This window comes from Capricornis sumatraensis, chromosome 1, assembly GCF_032405125.1.
Source record: "Capricornis sumatraensis isolate serow.1 chromosome 1, serow.2, whole genome shotgun sequence".
NCBI classification, from domain to species: Eukaryota; Metazoa; Chordata; class Mammalia; order Artiodactyla; family Bovidae; genus Capricornis; species Capricornis sumatraensis.
The window spans coordinates 164789010-164811717 of record NC_091069.1 but is presented as its reverse complement, the minus strand read 5'-3'; the positions used below and the strand labels follow the sequence as shown (position 1 = coordinate 164811717).

Sequence of the window (22708 nt, the reverse complement as noted above, 5' to 3'; positions counted from 1 at the left end):
CTGGGCAGGGAGGCAGGTGGAGGGCAGAGTGTGGCATGGTTCTGCCATGGCTGGCGAGTCTCAGGTGAGGGTAGCAGGAGTCCCAAGGTGGTTGACTTTGATGCAGCTTGCCCACGTCCAGTTCAGAGTTGCAACAAAAGGGGATGGTGGGTGTTTCTGACTCTGGAGGGCTCATCTCTGTCCACAGCTGCAGCTTCTCTTCTGCCTCCCTTTCTTGCAGGTTTGGGTCCCCCTTAGCTCCTCTCCTCCCTGTGGGAATGTGTACAGAGCTCACCCGTCAGTGGGCGAGTGCATTTGGCAGTGGTGACTTTGCTTCAGTCCCTGTATTTTTCATGAAACAGCACCAAGATCAGTGGCTCGCTCTCCCCAGCTCTCCATGCTGGAAGGCTTAGAAGACAGGAATCTGGTCTCTCCGAACCAAATCCAGGTCATCATCTAGGGTTAACAAAACCTGAAACAAGACGGGCAGAAAAATGAGAGGAATGCACAGTTGTGGTAAGTCCCTGTTTTCTAAGACTCACAAGTGTACCTAATTGTTTTCATGTCTTCTGCAGCGCTCTGCTCTTAATAGACACTTGTAATTCCGCAATGCATTTGTTCAAGTATCAGGGGTCTACTAAATGCTATTCTAGATGCTAGGGATACAGCTTAGGATAAAAGAGAGACAAAAGTCTACCCTGATGGAGCTTACGTTTGAGAGAGGACTTCAGACATGAAGCAAATGCATGAACAGAGGCTGCTATGTTAGATAGCAGTATGTACTAAGGATAAAAATTAAACTGTGGAGGGAATATAGGGAGTATGGGATGGGATGAGGTAAAAAAAATTTGGGGGGGTGGCTGGGGACATCATTACCACTTAGAGGGGAATGTTTGAATGGGGACCTAAAGGGAATAAAACTTTGTTGCAATAGAGTATTGCTGTAAGAATTGTTCCCCCACTCTCCATTTATAGTTCCCTCCACCATCACTCTCTCCGGGATGTAGAGGGAACTCTTAGCTCTACTTGTATTATCTCTGTCTCCCCAGAGAATGTGACGATCAAAGAGAGCCTTAAGGAAGAATGTTTTTGCAGACTGGTTAAACTTCCCAAACTGGCCACTAAGAGGCGGCCCCGCGCCACTCTTGAGGTTCCTTGGCTGAGACTAAAGTAAAGGGTCAGAGTGAACCCAGGAGGCCCCTATTACTTGTTAAAAGAACTTGTGTGCAGGCACCATATACGTTTATTTTGGAAAAGTCAAAATTAAGATGGAAGTATGCTGGGAGTTGTCATCCCGGGTTGTTATAATATGCACAGCTTCAGGGAAGGTGTGTGGGCAAAAAACGAAGGGACTGCAGATTTGAAAGAGACTGGTTAGAAAGGCAGCAAGAGGTCTGGCTGCTAGCCTGAGCCACTCCAGGAACTTGTAAAGTGTTTGTATGAAGGTATGTAGTGAGACTGGAGGAGAGGGAGGAATGTGGTATGAAACATGAAGGAATAACCAACCTAGTGTGGCTGAGATGGTAGCAAGTGCCACCGAAAGCGCTTCCTGGGGGAGCTGGGCACGTGAGTTCTAATCATCAGTGCAGTCCAAGCATTGTGCAACTAAAGGAAAACTATTTTATCACTGGGTCTTAAAGTTTTGAAGAGTAAAAGAACAAAATGAAGATTTAACTAGAGGACACAATGTTTAAAAAAAAAGATAATCTGTACATTGAATCATAATGAAGACTTGGAAATTAAAAATAGGAGGATGTAAGTCAGGGGGGGAGAGAAAAAAAAGAATGCAAGATGTAAAGAGAGAAGCAAAGTTTTTATAAACTCACCAAGAATGAGAAAAACAGGGCAGTAGCGGAGAGGAAGTGCCAGACGTCATGGTCGTCAAAGAAATCCAGCAGGATGCACTCTCGGTTCTTCTCCCGGGACTCGGCTGGCGTTCCCTGGGAGGAGGTGAGGCAGGATGTAGCGGAGCAGTCCCACAGTTCAACTCCTCGGAGCATCCAGAAACCTACAGTCGCTACTAGATGCCTGGGTCACTACATTATTATTAGCTTCCAAGAAAACATGTCCACACAAAAAATGTGTCCACAGATGTTCACGGCAGCAGCGTCCATAAAAGCCACAAAGTGGAAACCGCCCAAATGTGCACCCACTGAACATCTGCTAAAATGAGGCATGTGCATACAATGGAATGAGAAGTGAAAGTGCTAGTCACTCCGGTGTCTGACTATTTGTGACCCCATGGACTATAGCTGACCAGGCTCCTCTGTCCCTGGAATTCTCCAAGCAAGAATACTGGAGTGGGTAGCCATTCCCTTCTCCAGGGGATTTTCTCGACCCAGAGACTGAACCCTGGTCTCCTACATGGCAGGCAGAATCTTTACTGTCTGAGCCATTATTCAGCAATAAAAACACATGATGTACTGATACTGACATAATGTGATCTGTACAAGGGTGGGCCTAGGGAACGTTACACAGAGAAGGCAGACTCAGACTGCATATGATTCCATTTATGTGAAATGTCCAGGACAGGTAGATCTATCGAGACAAAAGATGAGCGGTTGCCTCAGGCTAAGGGGTTAGGGAGACATGGGGATGGATGTAGGATGTAGGATTTTTCCTGGGGTGATAAAAATGTTCTGACATTGATTGCGGTGGTTATGGTGATGGGGAGCTTAGACTTCCTCCCTGTTCTATGCTTCACATACATCACCAGTTTCCTAGGCCTCAGCTTTCCTATCTGTGAAATGGATTTATATACACCTGTACCTGGGTAACTGTTTATGGATGATGACTATGATAAGGTGGTGATGATACACTGATCAAGCTTTCTGTACATATTAAGCATCCATTGGGAACAGGATCGCAATGATAATACAACACGCAGTGAAGATCACATTGGCAGTGGGGATAGGGCTTCGTGTTTAAGAAGTGCCACCCCGATAATGATGACATGGCATTTATTGAGCATTTATGTCTGGATATTTATATAAAACCAACCCCTTTTAAAAAAGCTTTCGCATTAGAGAATATAAAACAGATAAACAGCAATAAGCCTGTGAAGAGGGAGGTAGGAAGGTCAGAAAAGCAAGATGGAGAGAGCACATTGTCCAGGAGACAAACACTGTTCTCTTACCTCCCAGCTGCTGAGATTCTGGAAGAAAAAATACAGGGCGGCAGCCCACACCACAGCGGTGGCGACAATGCAGAAAAACGGGATCAGGAGGATCTTCTCGGAGCTGCGAAGCTGTGGGTGAGAAGCACATGCCGCCAGGCTGCGTGCATCCCCCGGTCACCTGAGGAGGACCCGCGGCGCCCAGCCAGCAGCCACCCTTACCTTCATGATGATGTAAAAGGCCAGGTAGAGCAGCAGGTTGCAGATGAAGATGCCCAGCATGTAGGAAGCGAAGTCCCTGGGTCGGTAGATGAGTCCAAAGAGGGCGCTGAGCACACAGAGGAGTTGTTGTGTAGCCAGGAAGCTGGATTTTGGGTATTACCCACCCTTCCAACCCCCACCCCCATTTCTGGTGGGAGGGGAATTAAAAAATCTTTTAACTTTCAATTTATTAAATCCCTTTCAGAACATTCATTTTAATGATTATAAAGTTCCTATCCGTGGATGTACCTAAACAGTACTCTCTGGTTGAAATGAGTTTTCTCTTTGTCCTTCAGTTGTTCACTATTTTAAAAAACTGCAACCATGAATACCTTTAGACATATCCTGCTTTTTTCTTTTTGCATTTAAGATGATTAGATTACTAGACATAGAATTGCCTCAATAATTGGTTTGACACATATTACCAATTTTTATCTAGCTGTCTAAATACTGAAGTTTATTTGGTTGGGGTTTGACCTTAATTTTGTTCCAAATTTCTGCTTGGTTGTAACAGGAATCTTTATTATGTGGGGCTTCCCTGGTAGCTCAGATGGTAAAGAATGCCTGCAATGCAGGAGATAACAGAAATATTTATTACATAGCTCTTTCTTATCTTGTGACTTTGAAAGCTTGTTTTTAATACAGACATACTGCACAGGTATGATATAGTTGGATTTCTGGCCTCTTCATTGTGATTCACTATAATTTTGAATCAGTGCTCACCATGTTATTATTGTTTTATAGATTATCTAACATAGGTTGTCAGATGTAGTTTAGTCGCCAAGGTGTGTCCGACCCTTGTGACCCCATGGACTATAGCCGGCCAGGCTCCTCTGTTCATGGGATTTTCCAGGCAAGAATGTTGGAGTAGGTTGCCATTTCCTTCTCCAGGGGAATCTTCCTGACCCAGGGATCGAACCAGGGTCTCCTGTACTGCAGGCAGATTCTTTACCAACTGAGCTACCAGGGAATTCCCAACATAGGTTAGGCTAGCTTAACTATCCAATATGGTAACCACATGTAGCTATTTAAATAATTTAAAGTGAATTTTCTCAGTCAGACTCCATTTCAAGTGCTCAATAACCACAAGTGGCTAATAAACATTTAAGCTTTATTCCAGAAAGTTCTGTTGGATAGTGCTAGGCTGTCACTATACACCTCTGTGCTTTCTTTCTTGCTTCTGTTAATCCTTTGCAGACACCTTTGAAAATTTTGTCTAGGTAAATAAATTTCAAAAAAAACCCTATTAACTTAGTTCCAGTTTCTGATTCTAAATTTGTACATTACTTTGAGAACTGATATCTTTACAATAGTTAATCTTCTCACCCAGGGCATGCTATCTTTCTTCATTTAGCTAAGTTTTTGTCTGTATCTCCTAATGAGGTAGTTAAATGTTTTGCAGAAAGATCCTACATATCTCTCAAAGTTTATTCCTAAGTATTTAAAGTGTAAAGCTGTTATTAACCGCCTTTGTTCATTTTTTAAAGTATATATTTCATAAGTATAGTTGATTTACAATGTTGTGCTAACTTCTGCTGCACAGCCAAGTGCCTCGGGTATACACTGACTGCATTATATACACGGATTGCATTGGATGCATCCATGCTGCTGCAGATGGCGTTATTTCATTTTTTAATGGAGGAGGAGTATTCCATTGTAAGTATGTACCACATCGTCTTTATCCATTTCTCTGCCAATGAACATTTAGATTGTTTCTATGTCTTGGCTATTGTGAGTAGTGCTTCTATGACTGTATAGGTGCCCCTTTCTTTTTGAATTAAAGTTTTCTCCAGATATATGCCCAGGAGTGGGATTACTGGATCATATGGTAATTCTATTTTCAGTGGAACCTCCATACTGTTTTCCAGAGTGGCTGCACCAGCTTACATTCCCACCAACAGTGTAGGAAGGTTCCCTTTTCTCATTACCCTCTTTAGCATTTGCTGTTTATAGACTTTTTAATGATGGTCATTCTGACCAGTGTGAGGTGGTACCTCACTGTAGTTTGATTTGCATTTCTCTAACAATTACTGAGGTGGAGCATCTTTTCATGTGTCTACTGGCCATCAGTATGTCTTCTTTGGAGAAAACTCTATTTAGGTCTTCTGCCCATTTTTTGATTTTTTTTTTAATTGAGTTGTATAAGCTGGTTGAATATTTTGGAAATTAAACCCTTGTTGGTCGCACTGTTTGCAAATATTTTCTCCCATTCCATTGGTTGTTTTGTTATGGTTTCCTTTGCTGTGCAAAATCTTGTAAGTCTGATTAGGCCCCATTTGTTTGTCTTTATTTTCATGTCTATTGCCTTGGGAGACTGACCTAAGAAACCATTGGTATGATTTATCTCAGAATGTTTTGCCTATAATCTCTTCTAAGAGTTTTATCAAGTCATATGTTGTGTTTAACTCTTTAATCTATTTCAAGTTTATTTTTTTGTATGGTGTAAGGGTATGTTCTAACTTGACTGATTTATAGGTGGCTGTCCAGTTTTCCAAACACCACTTACTGAAGAGACTTTTTCCCATTGTATATTCTTGCCTCATTTGCGGAAGATTAGCTGCCTATAGATATGTGAGTTTACTTCTCGGCTGTCTCTTCTGTTCCATTGATTTCTATGTCTGTTTTTGTACCAATATCATGCTGTTTTAATTGCTGTAGTTTTGTCGTATTGTCTAAAGTCTTGAAGGGTTATCCCTCTTACTTTCTTCTTTCTCCTCAGAATCATTCTGGCAATTCTGGGTCTTTATGGTTCCATTTAATTTGAGGATTGTTTGTTCTAGTTCTGTGAAAAGTATCTTGGTAACTTGAAAGAGATTACATTAAATCTGTAGCTTGCCTTCGGTAGTATGACCACTTTAACAACATAAATTCTCCCAATCCAACAGCATGGGATAGCTTTCCATTGATTGTTTTAAAAAAATATATATCTTTTAAACTCACTCCTAAATAAATATATAAAATATTTAGGAATAAGCCTGACAAAGGAGGTAAAACATTTATATGCTAAGAACTATAAAATGTAATAAAGGAAATTAAAGATGATTCAAAGAAATGGTTTTGTTCAATTTTTATTTCAACTGACTTTGTCTTATATAATATAGGAAATTTCCTCTTCTCACAATTTGAAATCTTCAGTGTACTCTAAAGTCTTGTATACTTTTCACACAGATTCATCAGTTGTTAGCATTTTGCCACATTTGTTTGATTTTCCCACTCTGTCTCTCCATATGTATACATACATCTCTCTCTATATGAATATACATACACACCACTGTTGCTCTTCAAGGACTATATGAGACTGACTCAAGGTTATGTTCAGCCATTCCCTGACTTCTGTAATATCCATGGGAGACTCAGGATGGAGAGCCTTAGTGGGGAGGTGCCGCCCCCTACTGGGCAGTCACGGTACTAGTGTGTCCTTGTGCCTCGTTTCCCCCCACCCCGCAGGCGTTGGTGTCCCACAGAGCTCCTGCTAAGAAGAGAAAGGCCATACACCTTGTCTTGTGAGCAGACGTGGTTTGATTTTAGTTCTACAAGAGGCAGGGACAGGCTAGGTGATTCTGACCCTGTGGACATTGTCATCGGTTTTTCATTATTGTATCTCCTACCAGCACCCTCCACCCTGTCTTACAAAATCACCAGGACTGTAGGGTCTTCACTAAAAGGGTGGCCAAGCGAACATCACAGGTGATCACGGCCAAGAATCACCCATCTTGACGTGTCCCTCAGTGAGGCACAGTCCTTCACAGGTATGGACCTTCCCCAAGGTAACCCCTGGGGCAGCAGCATTGTGGGAAGTTTATTTTGGATGCCCATGGCCCCTAAATAAGATTCAAATTCTCATGACTTGATTCTGGTTTTCCTGGGATCCTTGATTCTGGTTTTCACATTTTTAAAAATAAGCTGCAAACACTAGATACATAAAATATAGCTAGCGTAAACGTGCTTTTGCTGCACTGTTCTACTTTGAGGTAGGTCACTTGAGGAAACAAAGGGGCTTCCCAGGTGACTCTAGTGGTAAAGAACCTGCCTGGTAAAGACGTGAGAGACACGGGTTTGATCCCTAGGTTGGGAAGATCCCCTGGAGCAGGGCATGGCAGCCCACTACAGTATTCTTGCCTGGAGAATCCCATGAACAGAGGAGCCTGGCGGGCTACAGTCCATAGGGTTGCAAAGAGTTTGACGTGGGTGAAACAACAGCATGCACACAGGAGGAAACGAAGCCGAGGTAATAATGAAGGAAAAGAAAAGGAAGAAGAATGATACATGCAGAGCAGGAAGACTGAGACCTGGAGGGAAAGAAAGAAACAGGAAAGAGACTTACACACACACACACACACACCACCCCACTCCCCCTAGTAAGAGATGCCTACTGGGTAGCATTATGGAAAGCTCTGAAAAAAGAGTTTTAAATGGTTGCATTTTTGACTGCTGGCATAGTTAATCTCTCTCTTTATAAATATATGTGTATGTATATATATGCATATATAGCTAATCTAATTTATCCACATAAATATAGCAAATTTGACGTTTGTCTTGTTGAACAAATGAGTTCCAGGCATCAACGTGTGGGACTCATTGCTTTAAGGTAGGCCACTGCTAGAACACAACTGCATTTTTTTTGCAGGACGACAAATAGCTTTCTTTTGAGTCTCCAGAACAAGCACAGTCTCACACTCTTCTTAATTTCAGATTTCTTTGTAAAAATGACGGCCAAGGAAAGCTAAGCCACAGTGTTACAGAGAAATTAGTAAAGAGAAAGACATGTTTCCTAAGACTACTTACAAGGACCAGTTAACCAGGTTCCCCACGATGAGTAATACCATCCTGTCCTGGAAAGGAGGAAAGAAAACAGTGAATGAAAGACTGAGTGCACTACTTCTTACCATACGGGAAGCATCAATTATGAGAAAACTGCGTCAGCAAAAACAGTTTTTCCATCGATATAGGAGAGCTGTGCCTATGAATGAACACTAATCCTCTGAAGGACTAAATGGCAAAGCCTCCGACTTCAAGCAGACAAGACCTCCTCCCTGTAAAAGAAGGCCTGGTAAGGAAAGCAGAAGTCTTGCTGTTTCCTTCCTGTTTTTAAGGGAGCTGGGCACCTGGGATTCTTTCCCTGGGTTGTGCTGACTGGTGGGACCTAAGGCAGCTCTTGAGACACAACTGGAATTTGTTTCACTACTCTGGCTCCAAGGAGGTCCCGCAGCTCCCCGGCTCCTGGTGTCTGGACACACGATTTGAACACGTTATTGACTGGAGACGTATCAATATGTTTTAGAGAGTGATACAATTGGCATCACTGTGAGAAGCTGTTAGCACCTAAAATTGACCAAGAGCTCATAATATAATTCACGATTGTCATTGTCATTCACATTTTGCTCCGTTTGGTTTTTGTTCCAATCTTGTGTATATTATTCTCTCATAGCCCAGTTGGTAAAGAATCTGCCTGCAATGCAGGAGACCCCAGTTCGATTCCTGGGTTGGGAAGATCCGCTGGAGAAGGGATAGACTATCCACTCCAGTATTCTTGGGCTTCCCAAGAAGAACCTGCCAGCTATGCGGGAGACCTGGGTTTGATCCCTGGTTGGGAAGATTCCCTGGAGAAGAGAAAGCCTACCCACTCTAGTATTCTGGCCTGGAGAATTCCATGGACTTTATAGTCCATGGGGTTGCAAAGGGTCGGACATGACTGAGCGACTTTCACTTCACTGTGTATATTATAAACTCAAGTGTTTTACTATAAATTTTTAAAAATGACGTATCATGAACTTCTGAGTGAAGAATTTTTTGGTGAATTTTATGCAAATACTTTCTCTGATTGTCTGAGCAACATATATACTAGTGTCTGAGAAGAACATAGTTCTTCAGAATATGGATCCAGATGATGTGATTATTAGACCAACAAAAAGACAAAAAACTTAGGAATTGATTCTGATACAGAAAGTGACAATGAAATTCATGGTGCTAGAGAGGACTTCACAGGTGTGTCATGTGTAACTATTGCATGTAATGACCTGCATAGTGCTGGTGAAATAACAGAATCTGGGGCTGGCCAAAATAAAAGTTGCCAGCCACAGGCATTAGTTTCTGCAAAAATCCCCTGGTCAAAGATTAAACTTATTGGTAGGGGAGAAAATAGAGAGGTAAGGTTCATCTCAAAGGATAATTACTCTAACATATTATTCATAATCTGCTTGTAACACTTCTGGGTGCTATCTAATTATACTTTAGTTTGCATGGCCACTCATCTGTTTCAAAGTAGTGATTCTGTTTGTGGGCAATCTATTAAATTTTCTTAAATAAAATCTATTTAATTTTAATAAAATTAACTTTTATTTAAAATTTTTTAATAAAAATCTTCAGTAAAATCTATTAATATTACATAAATCTATTAAAAGAAATATCTTCCTTTTTAAAAAATTAATTCACCTACTAGAAAGACCAAAATCCAAAACACTAACACCAATTGCTGGCAAGGATATGGAGCAATAGGTATTCTCATTCATGGCTGATGGGAATGCAAAATGGTCCAATCATTTCGGAAGACAGTTTCCTAGAAAACTAAACATACTTTTACCATATGACCCAGCAATTGTGCTCCTTGGTATTTGCCTAAAGAAGCTGAAAACATGCCTATACAAAAACCTGACCACAAAATTTTATAGCACATTTTTCATTTTTTCATAACAGCCCAAACTTGGAAGCAACCAAAATGTCTTTCAATAGGTGAATGGATAAATAAACTATGGTACATCCAGAAAATGGAATATTAGCACTAAAAAGAAATGAGCCATCAAGCCATGAAAAGACATGCAGGAAACATAAGTGTATACTGTTAAGCGAAAGAGGCCACTCTGAAAAGACTACATGCTGTATTACTTCAGTCATTTGACATCCTGGAAAAGATAAGACCAAAGAGACAATAAGAAGATCAGTAGTTGGTGGGGTTGGGGAGGGAGGGGGTGGGAAGAATAGGTGGGGCACAGAGGCTTTTTAGGGCAGGGAACTACTTTGTTTGATACTGTAATGATGAATATATGTCACTACAAACTCATCAAAAAACCCATCGCATGTGCACCACCAGGAGTGAACTGTAATGTAAACTCCAGACTTTGAGTGACTATGATGTGTTAACAGGTTCATCAACTGTAACAAACTCGCCCCTCTGGTAGGGATGTTGATATGGGGGAAGTTGTGCCTGTGTGGAGGACGGAGTTGTGCCTCCGTATTTTCTTCTCAATTTTTCCCTGAACTTAAAACCTTTTAAAATACTCTAAAAATAGTCTATTTTTAAAAATACAGCATTAATATAAAAACAAAAGCACTAATTTCCCCATAAGGTTCACATCTGAGGCTTGTCTCCCATAATACTTTCACAGGTCCTAATGGGATTTTACATTCTCTCCTGAGTAAAACCCTCCAGCCTCAATTTCCTCAATTGTTAGTGCCTATAGCTCCTGCCCAGGCTCTACAGGGTTAAAGACATTCGCATTTATATATTCTTTATATAAAAATCCTTCTGATTATAAACTATCAGCAGGAATTCAGTGAACGCCTATGTGCCAGGCCCAAAGGGGATCACTGGTTCTGACCACAGGCCTGGGTAAAGGCTGGGGCAGTGGATCAGAGGAAGGATGAAAGTTCTCTGGGGTCCCTGGCCAGCGAGCCAAGGCAGCTGAGACCAGCACCCTGATCCCTCTGCTCACTGTAGAAACATGTAATGTATTGAAAATTATAAGGCAGAATATTTAACAGTGTATTTTTACCAAGAGCTATAAATTTGATGAAAGCATTCCTACTCACTGTCAGAATCAAACAATACACAAAAAGCAAACAAATGAAAACTCTAGAAAGTATAAGTTCTTGATGAAAGTGGTTGGAATGACGATATGACCCAGTTGGCTTGGGACCATCCAGGTGTCATCGTTAATACTGCCTTCTATTCACAAATGAAATAATCATACCTCTTTGGATGATGCTGTTATAGGGACACTCTGTCTTGACCCTCCCTCCCTAGCAATCATCACTGTTTGACAGTTTTATATATTTTTCTTTATATATTAGCAATTTGTATGTAAAAAGGGCACCATTCCATCTTGTCTTTTAAGAGTGAGAAGAAAAGGAAGCAAGATGCCTCTTCCCTCACTAATTGGACCTCAGCCACCCTAGGCCATCTGGCCCCCTTGGTCTGGGGAGCCTTGAGTGACTGCCCCGCTGCCCTGTTGTCTGGGAGAGGGCCAAGGGACCCAAGGACATGCACGTACCATATACAGAGGCCGGCTGCGCTGCTGGATGCAGTCGGTGTAGAACACCACAGCGGCCCGCCGGAACATTTTCCAATCTGCTGGCGACACAATCGCATGGTGAGAAGGCTTAGTCACTGACAATGCAGAACCCTCCACTGTGGCCCGAGCTTTTGTGGCCAGGATGAAGATGTCCTCACCTCATAAAAGCCATGCTTTGCACCTAATAGGTCAGTGATAAATACTTGCTTTAAAAAATACACCTCCCCCCTCCACCACGGCCACCAGGGATTTCATGGCAGGTGGGCCTTATCCGCGTGACATCCCACAGAAAGGCAAGCAAGATGGACACGGGACGAGTACGCACAGGTCACTCGGGCAGCTGGCCAACCCACCTACGATCTCCTGCAGCTAAGTGTCCCTCTCTTGATGGCTTACTTTGGTGCTGTTTTCTTTACAGCAGAGATGTGATGGGGCCGCTCAAAAGTCACCTCAAAACATCTGCTCTCTCTAGACCATGGGAAATCGTAGCTTGTAAAAATTCAAATTTGTATTTCTCAGTGTGGTTCAGTCAGTAAAAATTAAACCAGGGGATACTAGGGACTATTGAGCATGTCCAGAAAGCCTGAATGTGGATTGAAACAATAGTCAAAGGAACATAAATGGGAGAGAGAGAGGCGGGAGCTTTTTTTTTTAATGCAATCCTTCAAAAGGATGGTATGAAACACAGTGAGTGTGCATGTCATAACTGTTATATAAACAGGACCAGACCCCTAGGTGGGGCTGTCCTGTGAGCCAACCACATGTAGCTGTCACAGGCAAGGCTGGAGTCTGCCTGAAGTGAACATTTCAGTGAGGGTGGACCCCAGGTGTATTGTGACTGCTGCCACTCTTCAAGGCCAACCCTGGGTTCAGCTGAAGCAGCTGGACTAGATACAGTCCGGGGGCATGGGGGGCGTGATGGGGCCTTAGAGGGATGTGCACACACTAGCCCAGAGGAGGTGGGCTGGTTGGGGTGCATACCTGTCTCTGAGTCTCTCTCTGCACCCCCTTCCCACCAAATCCTGCCCAATCTGGAAGGCGTGTTCAGAAAGCAGACTTGGCAGGTCAGCCAGGCAGGGTGTTTTGTTAAGAAAACAAGCTAGAAAACCCCGGGAAGGACAGCTGAACATTACCTGTGTCAGACACATCTGAATCAGTGGGAAGCAGAGAAATGAGAAAAACAAAAAACGATTTGTAAGAAGGAAGCCAAACAGGAAAACTACTGATTGTTTTATTTTCCTCTAGAAATGGATGACTTTAATTTTGTTTTCTGATTATAAAAGAAATGTTTTCTCATAAAGAACACAGACTGCTTCTGCCTGCCTCACATGTTCAGAGCATGAGTCAGACTTTTCTCTCTCTGTGTCCTTTTGTGCACCCCTTGCAGCTTATAACCCTTCCTCTCTCTGTGGTCCTTTTGGGGAGGCAAGGGACACAATAGTGATTTGGGCAAGTAGCTCTGTCGTTTTCTGTCTGGGTTTCCCTGGTGGCTCAGATAGTAAAGAATCTGCCTGCACACCCGGTTTTGATCCCTGGGTCAATAAGATCTCTGGGAGAAAGGAATGGCAATCCACTCCTGTATTCTTGCCTGGGAAATCTAATGGACAGCGGAGCCTGGTGGGCTATAGTCCATGGGGTTGCAAAAAGTTGGACATGACTGAGTGACTAACACTATGCAATGGTCTGCCTCCTTGCTGCCACTGTTCCTGTGTCCACATTTATTTTCAGGTGAGGCTGGAGGGCCACAGGGAAAGGAGTCTGTGATTTGAGAAAGCAAAGGCAGTTGTCTGACCACTCTCCACTAACCCAACTTCCTGCCTCTGGACTAAATGTAGATGCCGTAGCGAACTTTCCTTTTGACTCTGGTAAATCTGTAACCACTTGGGGAAGACTCCCTAGGTACAGGAATTTAAAATCTTCAGATAAGCTATGTGAAGACTATCCTCCCTTTGCTTCTCCAGACCCACCTGCCATGTCTCTGTCCCTACCATGCCTGGGGAGGCTGACTATAGGGACCATGCAGTGGGTCCCCTTAATTCTGTTGGGTTTGGACAGAGAGAAGCCCCAGCAGGAGACTGCAGGGACAGAGAAAGGACAGTCAGCTCAGAGTACTACCTGTCTGGTGCCTGCGCTGTGAGGCTGCCTGCCAACCAAAGGACATGGATCCTTTCCTGCTGACTTGCTCTCCATGATGCCCTTCTTCCACATCTTGGTAACCACTTCCTCCGTGTCTTTTTGGGCTTGTGGATAGTAAGCTTCTCTGCTCCTAACCCCAGGTTACTTTCATTCTTCTCTACCCCAGTCCTATCCTATGGAGAGTCCCTTTGTGAATAAATCATTTGTCTTTGGGAATGGCATCTTTTTCCTGTTGGGACCCTGACAAACTATTTCATGGTTATAATAGACTACATTAAATTCCTCTTTTTTAAAAAGGTATGGGGCAAAGGTGATACAAATATATTAAAAGCCCCTCTATCTATTAATGGTCATGACCATTACATGGATCTATATTCAGTTTTATTTTTCTGACTTGGAAAACCCAGGAAAATAGTGCTTAAATTATTTTCCTTTTGAGAGTTTAGTTTGTACAGTTTCATTCACTTCTGAGTATGGAGGATGGGACATGAACAGAGAGCTGTACCAGATGTCCTACACAACTAGCTCATGACGCTTCCACTGGAGGAGCTGGAGGTACCCTGGCCATGTTAACACCAAGCGTTAATCTACTGGCCATGCCAAAAGGGAAAATTAAATTGCTAAAATGAGAGATTGTTTTATTTTGTTGTCTAGTCTTAAAGCTGGGCTTCTCTGGTGGCTCAGATGGTAAAGAATTCTTTACCCAGATGGTAAAGAATCTGCCTGCAATGTGGGAGACTGGGTTCGATCCCTGGGTTGGGAAGATCCCCTGGAGGAGGGCATGGCAATTCACTCCAGTATTCTTGCCTGGAGAATCCCCATGGACAGAGAAGCCTGGCAGGCTACAGTCCATGGGGTCAGACATGACTGAGCGACTAAGTACACAACACAGTTTTAAAGCCAATTGTTACATAGAATTGCTCTTAGATCTGGGCAACAGGGGTGCCATATTTGAAAGGCCCTCATTCCTCAGTGAGTGAGGAGTCTGCAGAGCAAGGGGACTGCTCCTCCCAGGCCACATTCTGAATTCCTGGACCCAAGAATTCTAATGGCCTTGAGTTTGCTCTCAGAACCTGCATAAACTTTTCCCCTGGTTTATTTTCCTGAGGGCAGTATGCACTTCTAGAGGCAAGGAATGGCCAATTGGATGTTGGACAAGTGTGTCCATATGCCTACCTGTGAGACCCCTTAGGATGCAGGACAGAGCCAGCAGTGGGAAGAAGAGGGGCAGGGGCTGGAGACCAGCTCTCCTGTACAGCTGTGTTCTGTTCTGTATTCTAGGGTATTCTCCCATGCACCTGAGAATTTTAAATTTGAGCTTGTACCTTTTAGGTTGTAATAAAGGTGTATTTATCAGTTGTTGGTCTGCTTTCTTTCTTCCCCGTAACAACAGTGTTTTTAGTTTTATTTATAACATAAACATTTTCATATGTATGGTGTATAGGCTTTTATTTACGATCTTGCCTTGGCTCTGAAAATATTAGGGATGAGCCTCTGTGTTTATATATGTTAGTTTTTTACTTGCCAGACTTTAAAATGATGGGTGAAGTTTAGATGATCTAATATGACTTGCTTCCAAAATGGAATGTATGCAGAAGCTGATTTCCACAGGACACTAGGCATTCTAACATGATCCATTCACAATGTCAGAGAACATTAGGCAGGTATCCTGCCTCTGAGATTGGCAAGTTGGTCTCTGAAAGTTCCAGTCCCAGAATTTGAAAAGAATATAAAAATTCTTGATAGCCACTTAACATGGTTAGAGAAATATTCTTTTTAAATACTACAGACTGAGAAATACTCTTTTCGGTGGAATTAGCAGTGTGACGATCATATTGTTCTGCAAACGCACTTTCAAAGCCTGGTGAATTGTAAAGCTTTTGAGGCTTGGAGTTCGAAGGATTCTGCAGCTCTGAGCTAGCTTAGTTTCTCAGCTGAAAACAAAACTAGTGATAATAAGTTGCTGAAATTTTGTATAGGAGAGGAAGCTCTTAGAGAAAATATACGCAATTCAGAGCACGTGTTCATGGTGACCAGTAACACTCCCATTTAGGATAAGCAGGACAATTTTTTCTTGGGGGGTGCATTAAATGGCATGTGTAGTATAGGGGAACCGGTGACTCACCTATCTTGAAACGACCCATGTAGTAGATCTGGGTGCTGAGGGCCAGAGACGCCAGAATATGGATTGCAGAGAAGATGAGCCAGAACCACATGCCATTTTTCCCGAACACCTAGAAGTAAAGATGGAAGTTACCATCATCCATTTTCCCCCCCAAAGAACTCGTTAAAGTTGTTCCGTCTCTTGTGCATGCATACGTTGCCAAAAACCGAGCTGTGTGTATATTTTGGATTTCCCTGTCCTCTGAGCTCTCGGGGATCTTACCACAGTCAGAGAAGGAGAAAGAATGGCTACCTGGCCACATGAAAAAGAAAGAAATGGAAAAGGGCAGCAGTGGGTTAGGCAGCAGTTGAACAGGCAGTCAGTTGGAGGCTGATGCTTTCCAAATAATGGAAGACAACTGACACTTGTCCACACATGTTTGAGAAGTGGCTTCTGTTCTTTCAGGTCAGTCTCTGTCCCATTAGGGCCTATGTGGGTCTATTCCAGTTTTACCTGAGTCTGGTCCCAGCTCTATAGTACCACTGTCCAGGGTCAGTTATACAGGGATCTGTCACATTATCAAAAATTCTAGCTAAATAACTAAAATGCTGTGAATGGGCCAATGATGAGAGTGTGTCATGGGCCAAGGATTATGGTTAATTAAACCTGTACACTTGAGGTCCAAAAAAATAAAAAACAATAAAAAGCCTCCCAAGAGGGCTGCTGGCCAAGGGGAGGGACACACCACTCCGAGGACGGTGAGTGTGATGACCAGGGCAAAGGAGGCGTAGGCGGCGTAGGCGCTGGCGTTGATGTCCGGGTGGCGGGTCTGGTAGAGCTTCAGCATGCAGAGGCCGGCGATCATGTACATGAAGGAGGTGTCTGCGGAGGAGCCGAGACAGTCAGGATCCAGGAGGCGGCAGACCGATCTTTAGAGAACCCTGCCCTCCCGGCCTTGGAGTATTTGCTGCCCTCAGCCCGTGTGCTGACCTCCAGTGAGCTAGCCTCCCCAGACACATTCGAGGCAAACCCTACACACTCCACTTCTCACCTCCTCCAAGAGCGGGGCTCCTAGCTCACAGAAGAAAAGTATCAGATGATATGATGAATAACTGACTCGCAGCGATAAATGCGTATAAACGCCCCTGTCCAACAGTAAAAGAACCCTAACGGTGACAGGATAGTGTGACAATAAAGAGAGTCCTAGTTGGAGGCAGGAGGTCCTTCTCAGCGTCCTGAAACATGACCACGCTGATTACTGCTCATGTACACAGCTTTCTAGCCTAGGGACAGGAGACACCTAGAAACTACACATGGCTTAGCTGTATGAGGGTTGTGGTGGTTTAGTTGCTAAGTCACATCCAGCTTTTTTGTGACCCCATAGACTGTAGCCTACCAAGCTCCTCTGTCTATGGATTTCCCAGGCAAGAATATTGGAGTGGGTTGCCATTTCCTTCTCCAGGGGATCTTCCCCACCCAGGGATCAAACCCATGTCTCCTGCATTGCAGGCGGATTCTTTACCATCTGAGCCACCAGGGAAGTTCCAGGAGGGTTAGGGGGCTGCAAATTAAAATAACAATGTAATGTCCCATGCTACTAAAAAATGTGGCAAACTGTAAACATCTAACAATAACACAAATTAGTGATATGGGGGAAGTGGGAACTCTCACTCAGCTAGTGGGAGTGCAAACTAATACTCTGAGGAGAAACTTGGTGCTTTTTCTGGTAAAATGGAAGATGCATAAAGCAGATGATCCCCAAATTCTAATTCTAGGTGTTCCAGGGAACCTTTCTCACATGTTCACAAAGACACATATATGAAGATATTCATTGCAAAATTGTTTGTACCAGACCTGCCTCTTGAGAAATCTGTGTGCAGGTCAGGAAGCAACAGTTAGAACTGGACATGGAACAACAGACTGGTTCAAATAGGAAAAGGAGTACATCAAAGCTGTATATTGTCACCCTGCTTATTTAACTTCTATGCAGAGTACATCATGAGAAACGCTGGGCTGGATGAAGCACAAGCTGGAATCAAGATTGCCAGGAGAAGTGTCAATAACCTCAGATATGCAGATGACACCCCCCTTATGGCAGAAACTGAAGAACTAAAGAGCCTCTTGATGAAAGTGAAAGAGGAGAGTGAAAAAGTTGGCTTAAAACTCAATATTCAGAAAATAAAGATCATGGCATCTGGTCCCATCACCTCATGGCAAATAAATGGAGAAACAGTGGAAACAGTGGCTGACTTTATTTTCTTGGGCTCCAAAATCACTGCAGATGGTGATTGCAGCCATGAAATTAAAAGACGCTTGCTCCTTGGAAGAAAAGTTATGACCAACCTAGACAGCATATTAAAAAGCAGAGACATTATTACTTTGTCAACAAAGGTCCGTCTAGTCAAGGCTATGGTTTTTCCAGTAGTCATGTATGGATGTGAGAGTTGGACTATAAAGAAGGCTGAGCAACAAAGAATTGATGCTCTTGAACTGCGGTGTTGGAGAAGACTTGAGAATCTCTTGAACTGCAAGGAGATCTAACCAGTCCACACTAAAGGAAATCAATCCTCAGTGTTCATTGGAAGGACTGATGTTGAAGCTGAAACTCCAGTACTTTGGTCACCTGATGCGAAGAGCTGACTCATTTGAAAAGACCCTGATGCTGGGAAAGATTGAAGGCGAGAGGAGAAGGGGATGACACAAGATAAGATGGTTGGATGGCATAACCGACTCAATGGGCGTGAGTTTGAGTAAACTCCAGGTGTTGGTAATGGACAGAGAGGCGTGGCGTGCTGCATTCCATGGGATCCCAAAGAGTGAGACACAACTGAGTGACTGAACTGAACTGAGGTGAACTGAGCAAAATATTGGCAACCTTGAAGTGCCATTCAACAGAGAAATTGATAAATGTATTATATTTTTACTACATAGTGACAATCTTCAAGAATGAATGAACTGAATATCCTCGATTCATTACCGATAAATCTTGAAAACGAATGAAAAAAGGATGTAGAACACAGTGTGATAAATTAGTATTAATTTGTTATTCAAATTAAAATGAAAAACTATTCAAATGAAGAAAAATTATAAAAACAAACTAGAAGGATAATATAAAATTGATCATAGTTGTTGCTTCTGAGGAAGGAGAGACTAGACAAATTTGGAAAGCAGTTCAAAACAGGACCTCAACTTTACACAATGTTGTATTTCTTTAACAAAGTAGATTAAAGCAAATATTTTAAAGTGTTGGCATTTGTTCCTTCTGAGTGGTGAATGGTATTGTTCTCTATAGATTTCCTCTATTAAAAATGTCTTCTAATTTTAAAAGTTAAAATATGACAGAATTTCTGTGGTGTTAAGAGCTGGAGGCTAGAGGACAAACACCAAATGACTGTTTTCAAAATTCACATCCTCAAGTGTAGAGAACATTGTTAATTGCCTTCTTCCAGCATCAGCTATTCCTGCTCCATCCTAATAGCATGAAGATGCCAACTCAAATATCTCAGCTCCGTTTCTGTTCAGAAATGCATACCTCACAGCCGGTTTGCTTAGAGAAGCTCACAGCAGTTACAGGGAAGCAGTTACAGGTTACAGGGAAGCAGTTACAGGTTACAGGGAAGCGTCTCCCTTGTCTGAAGCTAACTAGCCCTCCTTTGGCGCGGTGATTGGTGTAGCAACCCTGGCCCAAACTAACCCACACACAGAGAAAGAATCTGAAGTGGACTCAGGGCTGTGTGAGCTATTGAGGAGTGAGGGGCTGTCATCTGGGGAGTCTGGGGAAAAGAACTTTCCTCGATTTCAAATGATGGCTCCTGGAAGCCAGCTTGCTGCCTCCTCCAGACATCATGGTATGGAGACAGGAAGCAAAGACCCAATGTAGCTATTTTTGCCACCAGGAGGAAACACAGCCAGAGAAGGCTAACATGCAGTCTGGGTGCAGCCAAGGCGGGTGGTCACAGAGGAGAGGAGCCAGGACCACCGCTGGACTTGCGCTGATAAATATACTTGTTATTTAATCTGATTTGAATTGGATTTTTTCATTACTTTCAACCCAAAGCAGGCAAACTGCTAAGTTCAGCCAAGCTACACTGAGGGAGATTTCTAGATGCCTTGTTGGTAGATCTGCCTGCCCTGCTGCCCGACGCCTGCCCCACTGGCTACCTGCAGACCTAGCCATGAGGTTTATAGTGTTCAGCGCTTTCTAGTCGATAAAATGTGGTCAGGGAGGAAAAAATGATACAACATGGGAAAATCATGCCCTGTGGCGAGGTACCCTCTGATCACTTCAGCACCCGTAAATGTCATTTAATTCTTGCAAGCGCGACTTTGGCATTTTTGAGAGTCCCAGGATAAGACTCCTGTACCTCAGATCTGTGTAGCTGATGTAAATTGTGATTACCGAACTGGAAGTTGGAGTAATTGGGGCAGACGTGGTAACAAGCACTGAGCACCCCTTCCATCATCAGTGCAACGCCCATGGCATAGAAGAGACCGAAGTGTTTGGGAATCCCGTATTCCTGGAAAAGCAGGAAGCGTGGTCAGTGGGAAGATCATTAGTGACTGTGCTGCAGAACCCGGCACCCACGCTCTGGCCCCGCGTGGCCCCTTACACGTGATCCATCATCACACCCGACGTCCCTCCCACTTGCAGCTCCTGTTTGGAGCCTAACCCTTCCTAGCTCCCACCTCCCTCCACCTGCGCTCTACTCACCGTGGCAAAGATGTCCTTGGCTTCCAGAGCTCTTCGATGGAGAATGTCCCGGTGCAAGACTATCAGCAGGAAGAGGCAGCCCAGGAGCACGTGGCCCAGGTTACTGAGAATGTTGTTGAAGGCACTAAGGACAGAGAGACAGTGAGGGAGTCAAGGCGTCTGAGAGCTTCAGAGACTGAACGAAGGCATGGAGGCGCGAGGGAACTCAGCACTGTTTTCCACCAATAACCTTTCCATGAGACTTCAGGACTGAAAATCATCAGAGAGCATCTCTGTCCTACCTCCGTGTTAGGATGCTTTGCTTAGCCTGTGATAATGTGTCCATTTCCTCCCAGGGATGCCTGTTCAGCCTCCCTAACACCCACTGATCCTCTCCTGTCCCGGTGGCACTGGCAGGGAATGAATCCTAGGCAAGAGAGCTATTCTGCAGATGGGCAGCTGGGTCATTCAGCTAGCTGCGAGAGTGAATTCAAATACCTGGACCCATGTTATATGTCCATATTCAGCTGTGTAACTGCAAATTTCAGGATAAGTGTCAACTGGTCACAGCAGATTTCTTTCAGAAAACTGAGACTAGTTCATTCTGGATGAAGAAGCCAGGCTCCCAACTGCCAGGAAAATCCCTCTTTCCACTTCACCATGTTCTGGAGGATGGAGCACAGCCTTAGGGGCAGCAGGCCCAGCTATGAGGCCCAAATCACTCACAGGTGAGGGAGCTTGTGCGAGTCCTTGCCTTTCTAACTAAGCCTTAATATCTTTATCTAAGTGAAGTGAAGTGAAAGTGAAGGTGAAGTCGCTCAGTCGTGTCCGACTCTTAGCGACCCCATGCACTGCAGCCTACCATGCTCCTCCATCCATGGGATTTTCCAGGCAAGAGTACTGGAGTGGGGTGCCACTGCCTTCTCATATATATATATATATACACACATACATACACACATACATAAACACATTATGTATATGCAAATATAAATATATGTATATTTATATATATAAATTCAACTCAAATTCTCAATATATAATGATATATATATGTGTGTGTGTGTATATATAATTTTATTTTTCACATTTTATTGGCCATGCCACATGTGGGATCTTAGTTTATCTGAAAATGGGGGTAATGAGACTTCTCTGGTGATTCAGTGGTTAAGGTTCTGCACTGCCAATGCAGAGGGCATGGGTTTGATCCTGGCCAGGGAACTAAGATCCCAATGCTGTGCAGTGCAGCCAAGAAAATAATTTTTAAAAATGATAATAATAATTAAAAATAATCTCCTTAAAAAGAGCAATAAAACTAAATAAAAAACAGTGGTAATAATCATCATATCTATCTCATGAGGTTCTTTAGTGGATTGAATGTATTTGCAGCTCATGCCCATAGACAAGGGTCATCACAGCTAGGGACTTGATATTTTCAAACACATCCCACCTTCTCCTTAGCAGGTTATTCTTAGAGCTGTTTCCTGAGCTCCTCCCTCCCCCCACCCCATACAGGAGTGGGAGAGGAATACCTAGTCTCAAATCCTTGATTTCATTCCTGTTTACCCTTGATTAGGGTTTCCCTGGCGGCTCAGATGGTAACAAATCTGCCTGCAGTGCAGAAGACCCAGGTTCAATCCTGGGGGGAAGAACCCCTGGATAAAAAAATGGCAAGCCCACTCTAGTATTCTTGCCTGGGAAATGCCACAGACAGAGGAGCCTGGCGGGCTATAGTCCATAGGGTCCCAAAGAGTCAGACACGACTAAGCGACTACACTTACTTTTTGATTGAGGTAGTTTCCCACAATTGTTTCTAGTATTTTTTTAAAATACACATTCCACACCACATTACACAAAAAGGCATCTCTCCTTGCCTCATGGGCAACCAGAGGACTGGGCTTACCTCAAGACACCCAAGGGGTGAGCACAGAGGAAGTTGTAGTAGCAGATATCCTGGTTGCCAGTGACGTTGACAACCTGTAAAAGCAAAAGCGAGAAGAGGAGACGCTGTTTGCCTCCATCCCCTGAGCCTGAAATCACAGAAAGCAGACGACAGTGCTCACAGTGATCAACTGTCAGAGATTTACAGTGTAACCAATGCTCCTTCTCAGCAGGGGATGAGTCGTTATCTCCAG

The 22708-nt window shown here is 43.5% G+C and overlaps 1 protein-coding gene across 5 annotated transcripts in view; it reads right to left on the bottom strand.

Moving 5' to 3' along the window:
* Positions 1-388: 388 nt before the first annotated feature.
* The window catches only part of SIDT1 (SID1 transmembrane family member 1), a 102122-nt gene continuing 79802 nt past the window's right edge, over positions 389-22708 (bottom strand). For 3 of the 5 annotated variants that reach the window (XM_068964089.1, XM_068964097.1, XM_068964107.1), the window contains 12 exons: positions 22477-22550; positions 20595-20718; positions 20283-20400; positions 16629-16765; positions 15905-16013; positions 12777-12791; positions 11623-11699; positions 8141-8187; positions 3317-3422; positions 3116-3226; positions 1806-1919; positions 389-451 (listed from right to left, as the gene is read on the bottom strand). In XM_068964089.1, the coding sequence (XP_068820190.1) occupies positions 389-451; positions 1806-1919; positions 3116-3226; positions 3317-3422; positions 8141-8187; positions 11623-11699; positions 12777-12791; positions 15905-16013; positions 16629-16765; positions 20283-20400; positions 20595-20718; positions 22477-22550 (1095 nt within the window). Of the gene's footprint in view, positions 452-1805; positions 1920-3115; positions 3227-3316; positions 3423-8140; positions 8188-11622; positions 11703-12776; positions 12792-15904; positions 16014-16628; positions 16766-20282; positions 20401-20594; positions 20719-22476; positions 22551-22708 lie in introns of all 5 variants that reach the window. The other 2 variants (XM_068964080.1, XM_068964071.1) reach the window with 2 other exon arrangements.